General features: G+C 40.4%; 1 protein-coding gene across 3 annotated transcripts in view; it reads right to left on the bottom strand.

The window, feature by feature from the left end:
• The window catches only part of FBXW11 (F-box and WD repeat domain containing 11), a 77881-nt gene that overhangs the window by 39110 nt on the left and 19886 nt on the right, over positions 1-18885 (bottom strand). For 2 of the 3 annotated variants that reach the window (XM_026061285.1, XM_026061286.1), the window contains one exon: positions 54-116. In XM_026061285.1, the coding sequence (XP_025917070.1) occupies positions 54-116 (63 nt within the window). Of the gene's footprint in view, positions 1-53; positions 117-2818; positions 2925-18885 lie in introns of those variants that run through there. The other variant, XM_026061287.1, reaches the window with a different exon arrangement.

Genomic DNA, 18885 nt, shown 5'->3' with positions numbered 1-18885 from the left:
AGCAGGAACATGGAAAATTACTCCAACTATCTTTGCGAGAATGACAGTCTTACCTGCCATAGGGTATTTTTCTTTGGAGACTCATCTTCATTCTGATCCTCCATTACTGACGTGTTCTAGGAGAAAAGGAATTATGATTCAAATTTTTATTTTTTATTCTGTGGCAATTCTTTGCCTGTGCTTTATGAAAAGCAAATCAAACAGATAAACCCATTTTCCTAGTGAACAGAATTATCAAAGATCTCTAGTCACAAAATCCGGGTATTTTCAGTAAGCTCTCCTTTTAACTGACATGTTTAGCAATTCTCTTTACTGTAAGGAAAACTTCCTGACCCCTCTTCAATTGCCTTTGACAGGTTTTCATGTTGCCTTTCGATGTTTTTCTCAAAGGGAAATCAATTCACTTGCAACCTACTCAGGTCAAGGTAATCAAACCTGTCAAAGTAATCAACTCGCACAGTCTGCCAAAGTTGAACTGCATTCATCTAGTTACAAATAAAATAAATGAAATCACTACGCCCTGCTTACATGCAACAGAAAACAAATTCTTTTTTCTTGCGGTGAGCTCGAGCTCGCCACGAGGAGGAGGAGGAGGGGGGACCGTTCTCTGCAGAGACCGTTTCTCTAACTCACTGCTCGTTTGCGTTTCCAACCCCTTGGCAGTCGCCACCTTTTCTCACCCTGACTTAGGGTGTTCTCCCACATCGGAGCTGCTCCTCCCTGTTCCTTGTTTCCTTCCCTTCTGTTCAAGACCTAGAGACATAAGGCTGCCTAGACATTAACCCACAAGTTTTCCTTTTCGAGTTCGCTTCAGTGTTTCAAAATCTTTAGCTCGTTCCCTCCTTCCTCTCTTACCTGCTCACTTTTGCCGTCACTACCACTTCCACCACTTTGCTGCAGGTACCTCCGGGACTCCCCGCTCCTGCCATTCCTGCTCATTTAGCTTCCCACCAACTCTGCCCTCCCCGTCTCTCAGGTCTAGGAGCCACTGGCTAACTGGCAGAGGGGCTATCATGAAAGCCTGAAAGTCTTAAAATATAATCTATATTTATTTTATCCTTCTTCCCCTCTATAACAGCTGTCTCAGCAGAAAGAGGAACAATATGTTCAACCAAAAAAACATGACAAAATATGTCAAAGCTCTTCCTTTATTTTTGCCATCAGATTATACACTAAGCCCTTAACAGCTGCACCCCCCTATCCAAAACACTACTACACCCCAGAAACATTAGCCACTTCATCTCCCCCTCTTTCATGCATTAGGAAGGTACCACGTGGAAAAAAAAGAAAAAAAAAACTTAAAAAGAAAAATTAGCAGTATTACCCCTGTTGGGTAGTAGGGAATCCAGAAAGGGACAGAGGGAGTAAAGGTATTTTTGCTACTCCACAGATACTTTTTTTAAGTTTTTCTGGGCACGAGAGAGCCCAAATTAACTGTGAACTTACTGGTACACTACTGGCCTACATCAAACCACCCTGGAAAGCAAATAGGGAGCCAGGGAACTATCCAGAATTTTTTTTTTTTTTTAATTAAATGGGTAGAAATACCACATGAACGTCCCTACACATTGATAACAATGCTTTCCATTAGTTGAAGGATAAAAAATGCATTGCTTGAGCTAATATTACATAAGAGCAAGGAACAGGAGCGCTACTGAGAATACCAAACCTTAAAAATTTCCCGTTGATACTCATGGCTTGGGTCACTGTATTCAGTAGAGACTAGAGAAAAAGTTTACCCAACAACAGTATGTACCAGCCCCAAAGAAACACAGACCTGTGTCTTCCCTCTAAGGGTGACTGAGCACTGGAGCAAGTTGCCCAGAGAGGCTGTGAAGTCTCCATCCCTGGAGACACTCAAAATCCAACTGGACACAGTCCTGGGCAACCTGCTCTAGCTGACCCTRCTTGAGCAGGGAGCTTGGACTGCATCTCCAGAGGTCCCTTCCAACCCCAACTACTCTGCTATTCTGAGATCTGTCATTTCTCCCAGGAAATTTCTCCCATATCATATCAGTCTAGCCCCAGTGCAACTTCCCTTTCGTAGGTCGTGCTGAGACTACATTGCTTTCTTCTGCTTCTTAACTGGGAAATGTCTGAGATCTTGCTCATTTTTTCTAGGCTGTCAGCTAAGAACTTTGTCCAAGATGCTGCATCTTGTCATTCTAGGAACGTATAATACAGCTATATCACAAGCGGCACTGCAATACGAAGTGTGCAATGTTGCAAATGTTACTAACATCATCCAACATCTACACCATGGTATGGATTACAGAGCAAGTTTTTGTCTTCAGTGTGTTACTAAATTCTGCTGAGCCTCTTTTGTCGTTTGGGTCAAGAAAAGTCCACAAAAAAGCTATCTGGTACATGCAATAGTGCTGCTGAAAGATATTGCCATGTCCTCTCAACGCCTGGGCCACAAATGTGAGGGCAGACTACACAGATTGATTTTTAGGCTGGAAGTTTAACTTTGCATTTATTCTGATTATGTTCAACTGGGAAGCAGACAGCTGTGTTAATTTTTATATGGAATCTATTACAGTGCTTATTGTGTTTTTTCTCTTTTCCCATCCTAAATTCACTCCACATATTATATTTTAGAGCTTGAAGGTTTTAAGCTTTCATTCTTTCCCTTTCCAGTCCCAAGCGTAGAGCTTGTTTTCCCTACTGTCTTCTCTTCCTAATAAATTATATTTCTGTCTTACACAATATTTAACTTGTTCTGTTATTCCCCAGATCACATACATGCTAACTCATAAGGAATTTACACACTGTGCACAGGCTCTGATGCATCTCTGGAGTGCTAAAGCCTACTAACCAAAGAGTAAGAGATGACTCAGGTGGATACTGTCCTGCTGTCTGGAAGCCGCAATCAGGAGACTCTGATCTGTCCTATACATCCAAAGGGCCTGGCAAACAAAGAATTTCAAAACTCCTAACAGCTGGCATCACTCGTCCTTGCTCAGGAAGGTCTCCAACTACTATGCAAGAAAGAAGATACACATCTACAAGTTAAACTCTTCCCCTTCATTACGCTGTTCTCCTCGCTCAACCTGTACTTTGCTGTTTACCCCACCCACCCTCTACGTACAGATACCGCGCTCGTCTCCTCCACAGGTTTCCCCAGTAGTGTTAAACTGGAATTAACACTGACTCTACTGCATTTCCCTGCAGCTCTGCTGCTAGACAGGATGAAGACCTGATACAACAGAGGAGTTCTCATTCAGTCACTCTGTCAAGGCCATGAGCAGCTATAATAGGACTGACCTACGCTTGCAGACTCGGAAACAACACATTTGAGTTGTTATCCCAAGGCCACCAGAGTCTAACAGCTTCCCCCGGAGAAAGCCTAGCTTTAAACATTGTCGATTAATCCCGTTAAGTGCATTTTTCCAGAAATTCTTGTCAACTTAAGCACAGCTCTTGCAAAAGCAGAGCGATATTGCAAAGCAGCTGTCATTCTTTAATTAGTCAGCCTCGAATAAGCACTCTCAGTCCCCTACCAGGAATGGCAGCAACAACGAAGTATTAGCAATGGGTCTCAGCACAGATGTTTTGCCATTACCTTATAGTTACACCCTACCGAATGAAGTTACACTGAGAAAAGCCCTTGGCTCCATTCTCACTAACAGTAAAACCAGCAATGGCAGTAAAGGTACAAGTTGTTCTGCAGGCTGCAGAATTGTGATGGCCTGGGTTCCTGCAGATCTGCATCCTACAGTCCTCTCCCCTTCTGCAGCAACTTCAAGCTTTCATTAACCTTTCTGCTCCACAGTACCTCATGTTTTGGGGATTTCCACCCATCTAGGAGATGCGGATGAACATGGCTAACAGGTTCAAAAGCTATTTGGGGAGAGGGAGGTACTGACAAGCTATGTAATTACATAAAGTTCATTTCCTTAGGAGGTCAGACTACAAAATTTCCAAAATAAAAACAACTACGGATGTTCCCCAAAGGGAAAAAAATTTGTAGGCACTATAAAACTTCAGAAACCACAGTTTTAATTAAGATCCTTAGATATGCAGGAGCAACTACAAACTCTGGAACATTTCCAGCATGTGAGTGCCGCATATGTATGATGTTAGGTGCAAAAGCATGGAAGTTATTCTATAGAGGAATGGCACGCAGCCTGCGAGGTGGGTCTCACTGGTGAGGCACATGAAAAAAAGCTATACCTTTGCTGGCAGAAGACCACCAAACCTGTGCTGGCTAACCGGATTTCTGTGCTAGCTATAAGCAGGCAACGCTTCGGTTTGCGCCACGCTTCTGGAATTGGGAGTGCCATTCAGACGCTTAATTCACTCTGAACAGAAAGAGCCCAGTGCAGCTATGCTCCTTAACCCACTTTTAGTTCCAGCATCAACAGAGCAATTACAGAAGTGATAGCAGCAACCCTGGGAACCGGGACAAGACACACAAGTACGGGGAGCAGCACCTAGCAAGGCAGACAACATCACTACGTTTCTCTAATGAGAAACTTTTTGCTACCAAAGGATGGATTCCCAGCCTCGGATAGAACCGGAAAGCAGCTGTGCTACCTTAAAATAAGGAATAGCAGGCTTTGATTATGATATTTTCAGCCATAGTGAAAGGGAAAGCGGTAGACAAAATGAATTTACATTTTCCTCCCCCCCCGACACTACACTAGTAATTCTGACCTGAGTTAAAGGCTAAGCTTGTCTTTAAAAATCTAACTGACAAAATTCTCACCCATTGAAAAAGGTTTCAGGAGACTGCATGTCAGTTAAAATAACAAAACAAGCAAAACTAACCAAAACAGTTCAGATTAATAGGCTTTGATTCCTTTTAGCAAATCATGTCTTATCTTTCTTTAGAGAAGTTGAGGAAACTGTAGAAAATGGTAACTAATACATAGCTGAATACTTGGAAGTCAAACACAGCAGATTAATGTTAATTCTGTGTATTCTATGTATACAGTCGATGCTGTATATTCTCAAATTGCCTTCCTAAATGTTAAGCTCTGCCAGCACAAGGATTACTGAAGGTATTAATAACATTCACCCAGACAAGGAGGGGAATCTGGCCTTACCAGCCAGAAATGATGAAAATGCCTTTCTGCTTTTAACACAGCCAGAAAACCCTGAATGGTTTAAGGCACTTGAAAAGGAGTACAGGTCTCTCCTTAGGAAGTAATCGTCAATATTTTCTAACCCAGGAACCTGCTTAACAGTGTTTATTAACAACACCTCGATGCCTGATCGGGGAACGGAGGAGATTAACTACTGAAAGACCATCAATAAAATATATCGTAGCACAAACACTAAACAAAGTTGGAGAACCGCTAAGCTAAACTGCACAAGACGTCAGATCAGCTTTTCTCACAGCAAGGACAGAAATCCCTTGCTTTTCACCTCCCTCAAAGCCTGCAGTGTCACCGTTCTTCAGGGCAACGCCAAGATCACCACAGCGGTTCCAAACGCAGCGTCAGAGATAGGCGGCCACTGACCACATTTGCTTATCCTGACAGTTGCAAAGATTCATCGCCTCAAAAAGTTCCCTTTTGAAAGTATAGCCGTAGCCAATACAGGGAGGAAGGGTATAAAGAAACTCTATCAACACACTAAGCCTAGAAAGTTAGGGACAGTTATTCAAAGAGGGGTAATAAAGACGCTTGACTTCACAGAGAAGATGGCACTAGCAAATATCCCTTAAGAAGCAAAAAATACGGAGCCGATGGCCAAACAACTTTCCAAATAGAGAGTTTCTGAAAACATTTGATGGTAGCTGTAACTCGGACTCCACTGCCCATGGTCGCTATAAAGTAATTTGAAAACAAAGCTCTGAGGTTCATCAACTTCAACTGGAAGGGAGTCTCTTAACTTCAGAATGAACTCTGCTGACCATGGACACGTCTATATTGTACATCTGTCTTAACTCCCTATGTCAGCTCAGATTATTCCATTTACATAAGCATTAGGTATCTGCACAAATTGAGCTCCGTCCGCTTGAGCTCTTATCTAGCTAGCTATACGCCCAGTTGTCAGATTTTATTTTAGTGTGGTTATTGCTAGATGTTCAAACAAAAATACACTTGAAATACTAGGAGTCTATCAAGATCCAACAGCTGAAGGCAAAATTAGAAAAAACCTCATACTGAAAATACGGCATAGTTTTTATTTGGTCTCTGACTAACCACCAGAAAGTTTACAGCAAGGCAGCATAAATTCAGCTCCATCAGCCACCTGAAACACGAATTGTGCAAGTGTCTGGAACCAAACACTGCAGTTTGACCACAAGTTGTGGACTTCAGAGTTTTCAAGAGAAACCCAATGCTTTTAGGTGCCCAGCCTGACACCTTGCAGGGGGGCTTGATTTTTCCAAAATTCTGCCAAGATCAGGACGAGTTCCCAGTAACTAACAGGCACCTGCTCCTGTCTTGCTGCTGAGAAAGAAATCTCAAGTCATTCTTCACCTAAATATTCTCGATATTAGTGCGTCTGACTTGAAGCTCATTTCAGGAGTCAGATTGGTGAGTGGGCTGTGTCCACAGAGGATTAAACTATGTCACTTGTTTTTTTTTTAAATAAAATTATACACTGAAAGGAACAGGAAAAAACCCACAGAATTACTAAGCTGCTCCAGTTCCACAAAATCCTAAGGAAGAGCTCCTACTCCATCACAGGATTTTTGGTGATGGCATATCCTCTCAACAGGCAGTTGTATTCATAAAACGCAGTCTTGATCTATCCAAATGTGCTCACTAAGTTTTGGACTGCAAACTCTCAGACAAAATGTCAAAAAGCCTTGGATACTTAACCCACCGGAGCAGTTAATTTGGTAATTCGCCCTCCAACGATCAACACAACTGCCCACCAAGAACCTTAAAAAACACAACTGCTTTTAGAACTTCAGAAGCAGTATAAAACACTCTCACCAAAATTAAAATAAAAAACATGACTTAACAGACTTAAAAACCTACTAGTCAATTTAGGACGTAACAAGAAACAAGATTAACTGCTGCTTTTGCCCAAATTATCAACTGCTTTCCAGCGTGCCTACATTTTTCCTTCAGTAAATAGTCATTACTAGAAAAATACAACTATTACAACTCTGAGAGGTATCCGGTGTTTTCAGCAGCACGTTTCCAAAACCAGAGGGGAAGTTGTTTTTCATTTACAAGCCAATTCAAGTTGTCCGTGCCTTCTTAAATACGCACTACTTTCGGATTACTTCTTAGCTTACGCATTGCGGGATCACGTCTGAAACACTCCTTGCATAACTGTTTCAAACACACCCTAATCCTCATTTCATTTTCTGAGCGCCTGCAGCAGAGTCAGTAAACAAGAAGTGTTTATACGGGTCCTACAGGAGCAGGGTGTATTTAGGAGGACAGCGAGTACCGCGTTGTGCAGTTGTAGCAAGCCGATGACTCACCCCTGCACCACCAGAGCACCGACCAGCCAAGGCTAGCGCAGCTTGCGCGTCATGCAACCATTTATCACTGCAGAGACGGGCTGAGCCCCGACTACAGCCACACATGGGTTAACCGCTTGCTCCACGCCTGCTCCTCGAAACCAAAGGCAACACCTTGATGCACAGTCGGCTCATGAAAAGAATGGGGAAGGCACGGTTTCGAACCCAGGGAGGCAACGTTTGAGGGCTACGCGAAGCTTCGTTGCGACAGTTTTCACACTACCGACTTGCTCAGCTCGTGCTGGTAGTTGAAGAGATCTGAGTCAACGCTCAAATAAAACAACGTAGGTTCTCACGGAGGCGCTGGCAGTAAGCGGCCTGGCAGCGACGCTCACCAAAACGCCCCACCTGCAGGGCCGCAGGTCGCTTTTGCTCTCCATCAGCGACCACCAAGCGGTTTCTCCGCTTCCCAAGCATGAGCATTAATTCCGGGCTTTCCACATGCACTGTTCCCCTCATTTAATAACTTTAATTTGTCATGCACCAATCGTGTTTCCTTCAGATAAAAACTGGCTTTATTTTCTCACCAGCCAGACTCTAGAGCACTTTCCTACCCTAATAAGGGGTTTAATTGTACCTTCAGCTCATGAAAAGTTCTCAGCTGTTGCAGTTCACGCATTTAGCTATATGGTCACTCGACATTCACAGAACCTTTTCTAGGCAGATAATACTGATGTGCAGCACATGAGCAACCCACATCCTTGCCCAGAGCAGAAAAATCTCAATACTTAGAGTGTATCAAAGCAGTCATCAGGTTTATCATTGATATTGCTGCAAATAGTTGGGATCATTTTCCTAAAACTAGATATTCCCCTAATTTCTGAACTAACTCACACAACTATCAGAGTCTACAGTAGTGAATACCCCAAAGAGAAGCCCTTTTAATCTGTAAAGAACTTTAACAGTAAAGCAGAGTTTACTGCTCCTCTAGCTTCAGACGCCTCAGAAATACAGCTAGGAGAAACCGGCTCTAGAAAGGTACACAGAAACTAAGAGCAAGATATGGGTCTTCTTTTTTTCCTTTTTTAAAATAAGTTATTCAAATTCTGAGCTAGAAGTACTATTATTGTTTTGGCACAAAAACTTACTTGCTAATGGTTCATCTAACTATTTTTTTCCACATACCTACCAATATGCTCTAGAAGTAGAGCCTATTTGCACTTCTAATGCATCAGGAAATAGAACAATTTTTCTTCTGTACACTTAAGACTCAAGAGAAACTTCAATATTATCTATACAAAGAATTCACTAAACCAAAATAAACAGATCTTGTTAGGCATTTGGGAGGTTTAGGTGTGTGAAACTTTTTTTTTTTTTTTTTTAAACGGAAACAGTAACTAGTATTTGCTATATGAGAAATGGTCTCACTGCTTGCAAAAAAGTTTTTACTTTTTGTATCAAAAAAAATCATGAACAAATGAAAACTTGAGGGGAAAATACTGATTTACAATTGTAACAACTTTTCTTTCTTCTTGAGTAGATGAAGAGAAGCCTCTTAAGATTCACTCATCTATTCACAGCCATATACAGGACTTTTAAAAACAAGAACTAATTTGAAAGTTGCATTTCACTTCGTTGCTCAGGTCAGCACATCCATTAGGACCACGCTACCTGATGAATTTGAGCCCACAAACTTCAAAGATTTTTCAAGTGGCCAAGATGTTTCAACTGCTGCATCCCTACAACACGCTTAATTAGCGCTTAAATTTCAAAACTCTGAACCGTCTTGCATACACCTCCTACAGGCAAACTACTTCAAACTGAGTACCATTACCAAAAACATGTGCATACGTAGACCTCATGAGTCAGGTGTATGGCAAAATTCAAATTATACTTCATGCCATACAATGTGTCTATAAAAGCCATAAACCATAATTTTTTCCTCCACACTATGTTCATGGAAGAAAAGGAAGAAAAACCACCACTCTCCTACACAATCAGAAACCCTGCTAAAAGTTTTGGTGTTTAAAGGCAGCATCAGTAGCATCTCAGGAGCCAATTTTAGGAGAAGCTGGTAATCTGGTCATCATATGGCAACTTTAGATGCATTAAAAATGAATTAGCCCATGTTAAGATTAAATATATTTGGAACTTGGATGTCTTGGGCAAAGTTAAAATATTTCAAGAGCTACCCCTAGATTGGCACCACATAAAATGAGTCCTATCCATAGGGTCACCATGATGTGCCAGACAGAAGACAAGCACAACTCAGCATGAGTGGGATTAAGAAGCCGTACGAAGAACAGGACATTAATGGGCATTAGAATTAGAGCCATCAACTTCAACCTCTTAAAAAGATCCAGATCACAGCATTTATTTCAAAACCTGATAAATTTTTTCCATACCCAGACCCATTTGCATGAGTGTTTATATTCATTTTCTTCCCCTAAGAGCTAGAAGTTCTCTGCGTGTCTAACTCTAGACCAAAACAATAAAAAAAGGAACAGAAGGAAGAAAACAAGCAGTGTACAAATACTTCAAAATTAAGAAAAGTGACCAAGTGGCAAACGCAGGTACACGTAACACACGTGAAGCACTTGTAACTGAAGAATTATTTGTTAACAAAGAAACAATTCCAAAAAACTGCCTGCCCGCAGCAGCAGACTCACTGACATCAAAGACTAATTCACTAGGGTTCAAGAGTCAGAAGAAGCTATAAGCTTCAACTAAATGCTCAACACTCTTCTCTTTAAATATGCCCATGTATTTTCTCAGTTTTTTCTAAGACCCAATTTTGGCACTTCTCCCCTCACATCCTTTCTTCCTTTCCCTGTACACCAGAACTGCATTAGAGTTTGTTCTTGTTCTTTGGTTTTTGCTCTTCCCCAAGGATCAGCAGAACTTTAACGAGGCTTTGAAGAGTTTCTACGCAACGATTTTCTCTAAAAGTTATAAAAAGGTTATTCAAAAAAACTGAGTAGCCTGAGAAAATCCACAAGTTGCAGAATACGAATCTTTAAGCTCCAATTATTTGTTGTCTTTTGCAAGACAGAAAAAGCAGTTGGGGGGGGGGAATGTCTTTGCACAAAAAAAAAAAAAAAAAAAAAAAAAAATACAGAAAGAGCAGCCACTCCAGTGAAATGCTCAGTAAAACTAAAGCCTAAATCTAGTCAGTTACTTCAAGACTAGCATGAGATTATAAGTCCATTTTTTTTCTCCAAAGACGTGTATTTAGAAAATCTTAATCTTTTCCTAATTGTCTGAAACAATCTTTTTGCAAGCTCAAAAAAAAAAAAAATGCTAACCACATACTAATGCATACTAACTTCAGCTAAAGAAGGAAGCCTTCAATAATAGAGGACATCAAAAATCCCCATAGCATTTTTCAAATATCTACTTAATGTTGCATAGATTTAGCCAGATACTCTTCATTCAAGTGCCAATTTTACCTAGGTATTAAAAGAAATGAGCAATTACATAATTTACATTTCTTCCAATTTATGTAATGGGTGTCTAGATGCTCCTGGCTTACAAGGCCAGCACCATTTCTCCCTACAGCTCTGTGTCATAGTTGAATCATACAGAAAAGCGTAACATTATAAGAGTCTCCAGAAAAGGATTTGAGAACAGGAGGAAGACTTGCACAAGATCTTGAGTTCCTCTTTTTGGAAGATTATTTTTAATCTGTATCACATCAGTGATTCAGCTGACATTACAGCACACCATATCAATGTACTGGCAGGCTTAAATGAAAAGTAGTAAACTCTGTATTTGGATACCTGTAACAGTAAATATTCTTCCAGTATTATTTGCCTTGAATAAATTCCCTACTTCAATTACCTTCAATAAGAAGTTTAACAGGAAAATATTGTGATTTTCCAAAGGAAATTCAAATGTGCATACAAGCTCTGCAATCATATACGCAACTTTAAGGATCGAATGAAGATATCTTTAAGTGATTTTTCAAGCAGGGCATTTAATTATTAGCTGCTAAATATTGGATACATCTAGAGAACTTCAAAGCTCGTTGTTATGCATTAGTAAATAATTGCCCAATAGTTTTGTGATATACTTTGAAAGTAATTTAATTTTTTTTTTAATACTTCCTCTTTTTTTTTTTTGCATTTGATCTGTCAAATTAAAATTTCTCTTTGAATGCAGGGCCCTAATACATTTGGTACCATGACGTTGAACATTTTTCAGTTAAAGCGCAAGATCCTGGACATGAATTTTTCAGTTCTGAGTCTTTAACCAAGAGAAGCGCTGAAGTTTCCATAGACTTGTCAAAAGATGTTCACATTTTATACTAAATTTTCAGTATAATAGTAGTGGAATTTAGTATTTTTTCAAAAACAAAACCAAAAGTGGAATAGGTGGGGAAAAAAACAGATTTATTCAAAAAGTGTAGTTCAGATCATCCCTAGAAAGAAGTCTGTATAATAATGGTATCAAAAAAGCTGTGTGCAAACTTGAAGAATGAGAAGGTTGTGATGAAGAAGACTCCTACAAAATTATTCCTCTAGGGCTTTTAGAGTTCTCTGCTGCCTTAAGTTGTCTGTACGGCCCACTTGTCTGAAGCACTGAGAGACTGTCCCGCGCCAAAGTACTGTCTTCTCGTAGTGAGGGCTTTGCAAATGCGACCATTTTGCAATAGCAGTATTGTCCAAAGCAGTAAAAGGCTCTGGTTATGGTTCCTTCTTCCTCTACTGTACCAGTTCATTCACACTTAACGGATGGGTATTTATGGAGTTTGCCCAGTCCTGGGTTTGTAAACAGCTGTCCTATACTCGACTCGGAAGGTTCCTTCTATTTATTCAGATTCTACCAACATTGCAAAGCATCAAACACCTGGATACTTCTAAAAAAATCAAAACACATATGTGAGACTGTCACATGCCATGGCCTTGAAGATCTGTAGAACAACTCATCAGATGAAAATAGAGGAGGCCCAGAGAAACCCAGCAATGGCCTCTCTGCTAACCCTTGTGGCAGTTTTCACACTGAATAGAAAGAAAATGTTCTTATGATGATGTCCATCACAGAAACTGGGTTATTAATACTGACATCAAGACTGCTGCTTCGTTTCCCACAAGCAAAGGATCTTATCATCTTGCCTGGGACTTTTTTGATAAGAAGTCTGCTAGTGCTGTGTGAAGACACTGCACGAGTTCAATTTCAATCCCGGCAGGAAATATTTGATGGTATTTTTTCCTGTTTCCTTGAATTTTTTCCCAAAGGAGACAGACCAAACATCTCCAAGGGAGAGGACTCTATCAAATACACTTGGAGTAGACCGCCTCGCATCTTCTCCTCCTAGGAAAGATTCCACTCGCTCCCAACACAAGCACAGCATTATTAGAAGGCAGGTTTTTAAGAGCAGGGCAGTTTACCCAGGAAATTTCTTTGCACCGTAACAGAACCAGAGAGCAAAAATCTCCTCTTTCCCGTAAGAGGCTGAGAAAGCGTGAGTATGAAGGTGTGACAACGAGAACACCTCTTCACTCAAAGATCAGTCTTTTGCAGATGCATCGTACCAGATATCATGAATAAGGGTTCCTGCCCACTGCTTATGAAATATATTAGGCTTAGTTTGATTGTGTTATCTTTTTTGAGGAACATAATTTATGCTCAAAATGATGTTTATCTTTTGCAGCTATAATCAATGGCTCTGGACTTGCTGAGGCACGGTCTAGTATCTTGTGTTGATATGCGAATCCATAATTGAGAAATGCACTTGCCTCCTTAGGAACCAACCCTTCCCAGTCTGAGAGAAGATAGATCTGGATCTCTAAAAGGTACACTAGCAAAGAGCTAGCAAAAGTTATGCTAGCAAGCGACCCAAAGGAATAAGGACTGGATCTCTTGGTTTCCTTTTCTTTTTCTACATTTAGCAGAAGACAGCAGTTTAGTGAACTATCTCAGCAGGAAGTCAAAGAACTATCACCACCTCCTCCTAATCTCTATCATATAATCTCCTATCATAAAGATAACCAAATAAGTATTACACTGAAACAGTTGACTAACTTTTGAATACTGACAACTTCTGAAGAAAAGGCAAAGGTGAGAGAACTGCCCACCAACTATCATTTGCAGCTGAAAACTTGAAGAGCTGGTAAGAAAGAAAAACAGGCCCCTGAAAGGATTCTTTCTTCTGTTCAAGCAAGCTCGCAGCTTGGGGATAAAGTGTGATCCTTAGTTCTCCCTATAAACCACTGAAAACAACGAAGTCCAAAAAAAGCACCCATATGTATTAAGTTGTTTATACCAGCAAGGACAGAAAAAAAAAAAATTACCCACAAGCTGGAAGCTTAGTGGTTGGCAGACATTCAAAATAGCACCACCTTGGAGAAACCGCTGCAAATGACCCTAACCTGCAAAGTGGTTTCACCAGCCACATCTCACCTCCCAGCCGGCAGTCACCATTTGCTGTATATCTTCCTGCAGACAAGGACAAACACACAACCTGATCCATTTGACAGAGGCGTTCGTCAGCTAACAAGTTACTGACGCAGGTCGTGGCTACTCGAACCACATGGCTACCATCCCATGAAAACATTTGTGAACTTGAACACTGCAGAAGCATTCCAGAGGTGGGGGGAAAAAATCCGGAACTAAAACTTACAGATATTTAGCCCGTATGCTAGTCTTCTGACATCAGGGAACACACTCCACCTCCTCAGCTATGGAAGCTAAAGAGGAAGAGCTCTGGCTTTTAGCTCAATACTAGCTCACTGGCTAAAGTTTAAAGCAATCTAGTAAGTAACCACTCTCTTCTACTTAAAAATAAACAATATGAATTGACCCAATAAACAGACTAGATGTCCTCTTGCCCCTAAGAATAAACAGGTTTAGTTGATAACTAAAGCTGTAAAAATGAAAGCACTCAGATACACAAACGATGACTGAAAAAAGTGCTTATCATAACACTTTCCTTCAAATCATACATCATGCTTAGAACAAAACATCCTGCATTTTACATCTACTTATCAAATTGGTGTCAAAACCTAGCAGCAAACCACATCCATACCATCAGGAAGCACTGTAACAAGCTGCTGCCACAAGAGACTACAGCAAGGGTAGCAATATTTGGCACTTGCGAGACCCCATCTGGAGTACTTTGTCCAGTTTGGGGCTCTTCGTTACAAGAAATGGACTGATGCACTGAAGCATGATGCAGCAGAGGCTACCAGGATGGTCAGGGGCTGCAGCACCGGGCGGGCGAGGAGAGGCCAAGGGAGGTGGGTTTGTTCAGCGTGAAGAAAAGGAGGCTCAGGGGAGATCTTATTGCTGTCTGCAACTACCTGAGCAGAGGATACAGAGAAGACAGAGCCAGACTCTTCACGGAGGTGCACAACGACAAGACGAGAGGCCACAGACTATTTGGAACATGGGAAGTTCTGATTAGACATAAGGGAATAAAATATTTACCTTGAGGGTGGTCAAATACTGGAACAGGTTTTCCAAAGAGGCTGTGGCATCTCCATCCTCAGAAGTGTTCAGCACTCAACTGGACGAGTCCCTGAGCAACCTGATCTAATTAGACCTGCTCTGAGGAGGGAGTTGGACTACATGACCTCCAGAGGTTTCATGCAAATTATTCTATGTCTCTATATCACTTTAAGATCACTTCAGTCTTTAACAAACACTGACATAATAAATACAAAATTTCAGTATAATTACATGAAGCAAATCTAAGGCAGTAAGATGTTTTAACATTTGAATACTTTAACAATTCAGAAGGTAGAGGACAAGGCAATTGCAGAAAATGCAACTAATACCAAATTGAGCTGCTGCACCAGTCCTCAGTGTCTGCAACAAAGAACTGAAAAAAGATAAAATTATGAAAAACTGCTGAAGACAAAGTCCAAACTGCTATTAATTTTTAGAGAAGATGACTCAAGCTTCAGCTAGGAGAAAGATCACTTCTGGGAAGTACTACTGCTGCTGAACTGGGAGAGAAATGAATGTTTTTATATCAGATCTACAGACTCAGTAATTCAGACCTAAAGCCATCTCACTGCACAAAACAAGAACAGGCCTACCTGTATGGATGTGTTTAACTGCTTTTAGAATACTATGCTTTGTTTTAAAGCTTTCCATGTCAGAAAGAAGTCTGTTTAAAACAGAGGGACAAGCAAAAATATTTCGGTTATTGGATAGAACATTATGTTCCTTTAAAAAAAGGAATCCAATATGCATTTCTTTTTAATGGACCTGCTGGACTCTCTCCAAAAGGGAATGGTAGCAGTCCCACTGTTTTGAGGCAAAATACCAGAAAACATGTCAAAGAAGTATTTGTAAATTATTTCAAAGCTAACAGAAGAAGAAAAGCAGTTGTCTGGGCTATTACAATTCATTTCAACAGCTGCACAGAAGAATAGCAGTTTCAGAAGGATGCAGACTATACAGCGACAGGCTATTTTCTGATTTGTGATTTCATGCGCTGTAGGAAAAGATTTTAGCAGAATGTCTTTACTGCGCTCACTGTAATTTTAAGAATACTGTTTAACATCTGTGTCTGAGTTTGTACGATGAGCATGACAGCACTGCTATAAAAATAAGAGTGCTGAATTTCTCATGTCAGTAAATCAGAATTCTTAGTTTTCAAATAGGATTTATTCCAGTTGTAGTTTCCGTTTTCATACTTCCATCGGGTACCTGAATAGTAACATCAAGCAACAGAAGCTCAAAAGCAGTAAAGAAGAGCACACAGGAACTTAAGCAAGTTAAATTGCACCTTATTAATAAATAAATAGAAGGTTAAACTCTTTCTCCTTTGTGCCCTAGTTCAGCAGTATTAGTGCTGAGATTTCTTATTGCTAAGAAAAAATTTCCTTTGCAGGGAATATTATTGTAGAAAATAAATACTAAAACACTAATGCTTCATAACTCCATTTGCCATTGGCAAAATAAGTTCTTCTGAACAGTAATAAATTATGTATTAGTCAATTTAAAAAGCTTTTAAGACTACGTTTTTGTGAAGACAGCTTCCAGTTATGGAGGGTAAATCAATATACTCGTGTCTTAATCTATGACCAGGAACAAATACTGGCAAGATCTGAGTCAATGCCACTTTCCTGTGGCCTGCCCAACATCAGGACATGTACCGTCAGGATGAAAACAGAGCAAGGAAAGCGCATGCAACTGGAGACCCCATCGTGCAAAAGTCAAAGAAAAAGAATAGGTGAGGAACATGATTTTGAGCCTGCTGACTGCTGGATGAACAGGCTGTGAAGCCGAGGAGGAGTCAGGGTAGTTTCAAGTTTGAGAAAGCCCTTGGGAAYGCATTGCAAGATCCAGCCTCTGGTGGAACAAGTGGACTTCTTAGAGGGGACCCACCCTGGCAGTGAAGCATTAAGCGTTCGTGTAATGAATCAGTGTTCTAGCAAAGCTTCCAAGCTACATACAGCATGCACAAGCATCAAACGAAGACCAGAACATTAAATACAATTAAGATGAGAATTTTAAATGCAATAATTGAAAGGTATAGAGAAAAAACACAACATGGTTGGGGGGATAAAAAAGGCAAAAAAAAAATTGAACCATTTTAGAAGAGATGCACTATGATTTCTTAAAAAAAGTCAACAAAGAAGTAACTGAATATAAGTTGTTTGAGTAAGACTGAGTTACTAGATTAATTTCATTATGTCTATCTAATAATTTATTCCCCAAGCATTATTTCATCACATCCTACATTATGAGATTATTCAAATAGAGACATTTGAGTACTTAACTTCTGTTGCTTAATGATTATTCTTCAGTTTAAACTGGACAGGTTTATATACAGACCTAAGAAAAACGGATGTTTTCCTTTATGTGACAGGCCTGCTGGAGCTATTTCCCACATCAGCATTATAAAATATTTTCAAGATCACCTTAAAGCTTCCTAAGGTGGAAGCAAAATTCCAAGAGCTCCTGCTGTTGCATTACACAACCAGTAATGGAACCAGCTCCTCCAAGTACAAGTTGCAAACACCTAAGAGACCAGTATGCTTTTAATCTTGCAGCCAATGCTTATCAAAGAAAGGATGAAAACAGTGCTCCCTTGAATCTAAGTGTGATCAAAATGGGAAGCCCTTTGGGACAAAACAGCATTCAAGTTAAGTAGCTAAAAATAAGGCCTCAAAATCTATAGTACTTTTAAGTATTATGAACTGTCATTTAACATGTCTTTCAATACTAAGGTATTAAGTGATACTAAGTGTCAAGGACTTTATTTCTAAATAATGCTAAATATGCTGAAAATCGAAACAGAGGAGAGCAGATTAAGAACTACAAATGGCAATTAGTCTGTTTTAATAAACTACACATTTCTCCCCGCTCACTCACAGAACGGAGAGGGTAGTAGACATTTCTCCAGTAAGCTCCAGAAACAAAGCAAGTATTTTGCTGCGTGAGAAGAGCACGGACTACAAAGAATAACTAGTTCTAGAGAACTAGAATACTACAGTCCCATCCACTGGCATCAAAGGATATTTGCTCAAACGTTACGGCTTGGCTTTAAAAGATCCTAGTAAAGTTTTATGAATGCTAATAGTATTGTGAAAAGGTAGGAGTAAACCTAACATCTGCTTTCTTCTTTTAGGCTGATCTTAGGTTACTCTCGAAGCCAAAACATTCTGAAAAGGGCTAAGATTCAATAAAAGCTTCCTGCAGAAGTTCTGCTTCAAATTGAAGACTTTTTCCCCCCCTCACTCTGGGCTAAACACTAATTGCTCTACACATACAACACAAACAGGAATCACCCAGGTAGCTCTCGTGTGCAGCACTGAACTGAAGGCCTCCGTTATTTCCCCTCTTAAACCTGCTATTAACCATCATTACTCTGTTTGAATGTGTGCTAAGGAACAGAGATCTGTTAGTGTATCTGCTCTCTCTGTCTTTACATGTGGACTCATAGCTTAGAAAACAAGGAAGGGCCAGTCATAGTGTCAAGAAAAGAAAGAAAAAAAAGAAGGAAAAAGGGGTGTGTGTGGGGGGGACAGCTGGCCTCAGTTTCATTTTCAGGTTCCCCTTAGGGCAGTATTTGAGTTGCATGCYTGAAAGGAGAACCACTTAAAAAAAACAACACAGATGCTTCTAAAAGATTCAAAAACTCTTATTCCTGGTTGCAGTTCTACAAAATCAGACTTCTCCAAAACCCCTGTATTTCAGAACCAGATCAAAATCAACAACGCTCGCTCCCCGAGCCTTACCCAGTGCTCTGCTACGCAGGTATCCGTTCGGGCCAGTAAGCCGAGCTCATTCCCTAAGCAGTCGAGCGGGAGAGTTGGGTCAGCAGAAACACCCGAGGCTTGCAACGTGCAGAGAGGCACCAAGCGCCAGGGTGAAACTCCTACACGCTGAAACCTCCCGACAGAAAACAGGCTGGATACACAAAATTGTTGCTTTCCGTGCACAAAGAATTCAAAGCAACTCCACCAACCTGAACAATGYGATCATTCTTGCAGAAATGTTACTTTAGTAATGAAATTTATTAACTCTTAACTGTTACTAACATAATATTCTCA

Source organism: Apteryx rowi, unplaced genomic scaffold (assembly GCF_003343035.1).
Source record: "Apteryx rowi isolate R43461 unplaced genomic scaffold, aptRow1 scaffold_18, whole genome shotgun sequence".
In the NCBI taxonomy this organism is placed as follows: Eukaryota; Metazoa; Chordata; class Aves; order Apterygiformes; family Apterygidae; genus Apteryx; species Apteryx rowi.
Note: the sequence above shows the minus strand (reverse complement) of the source record. Positions and strands in the feature narration are given on the sequence as shown.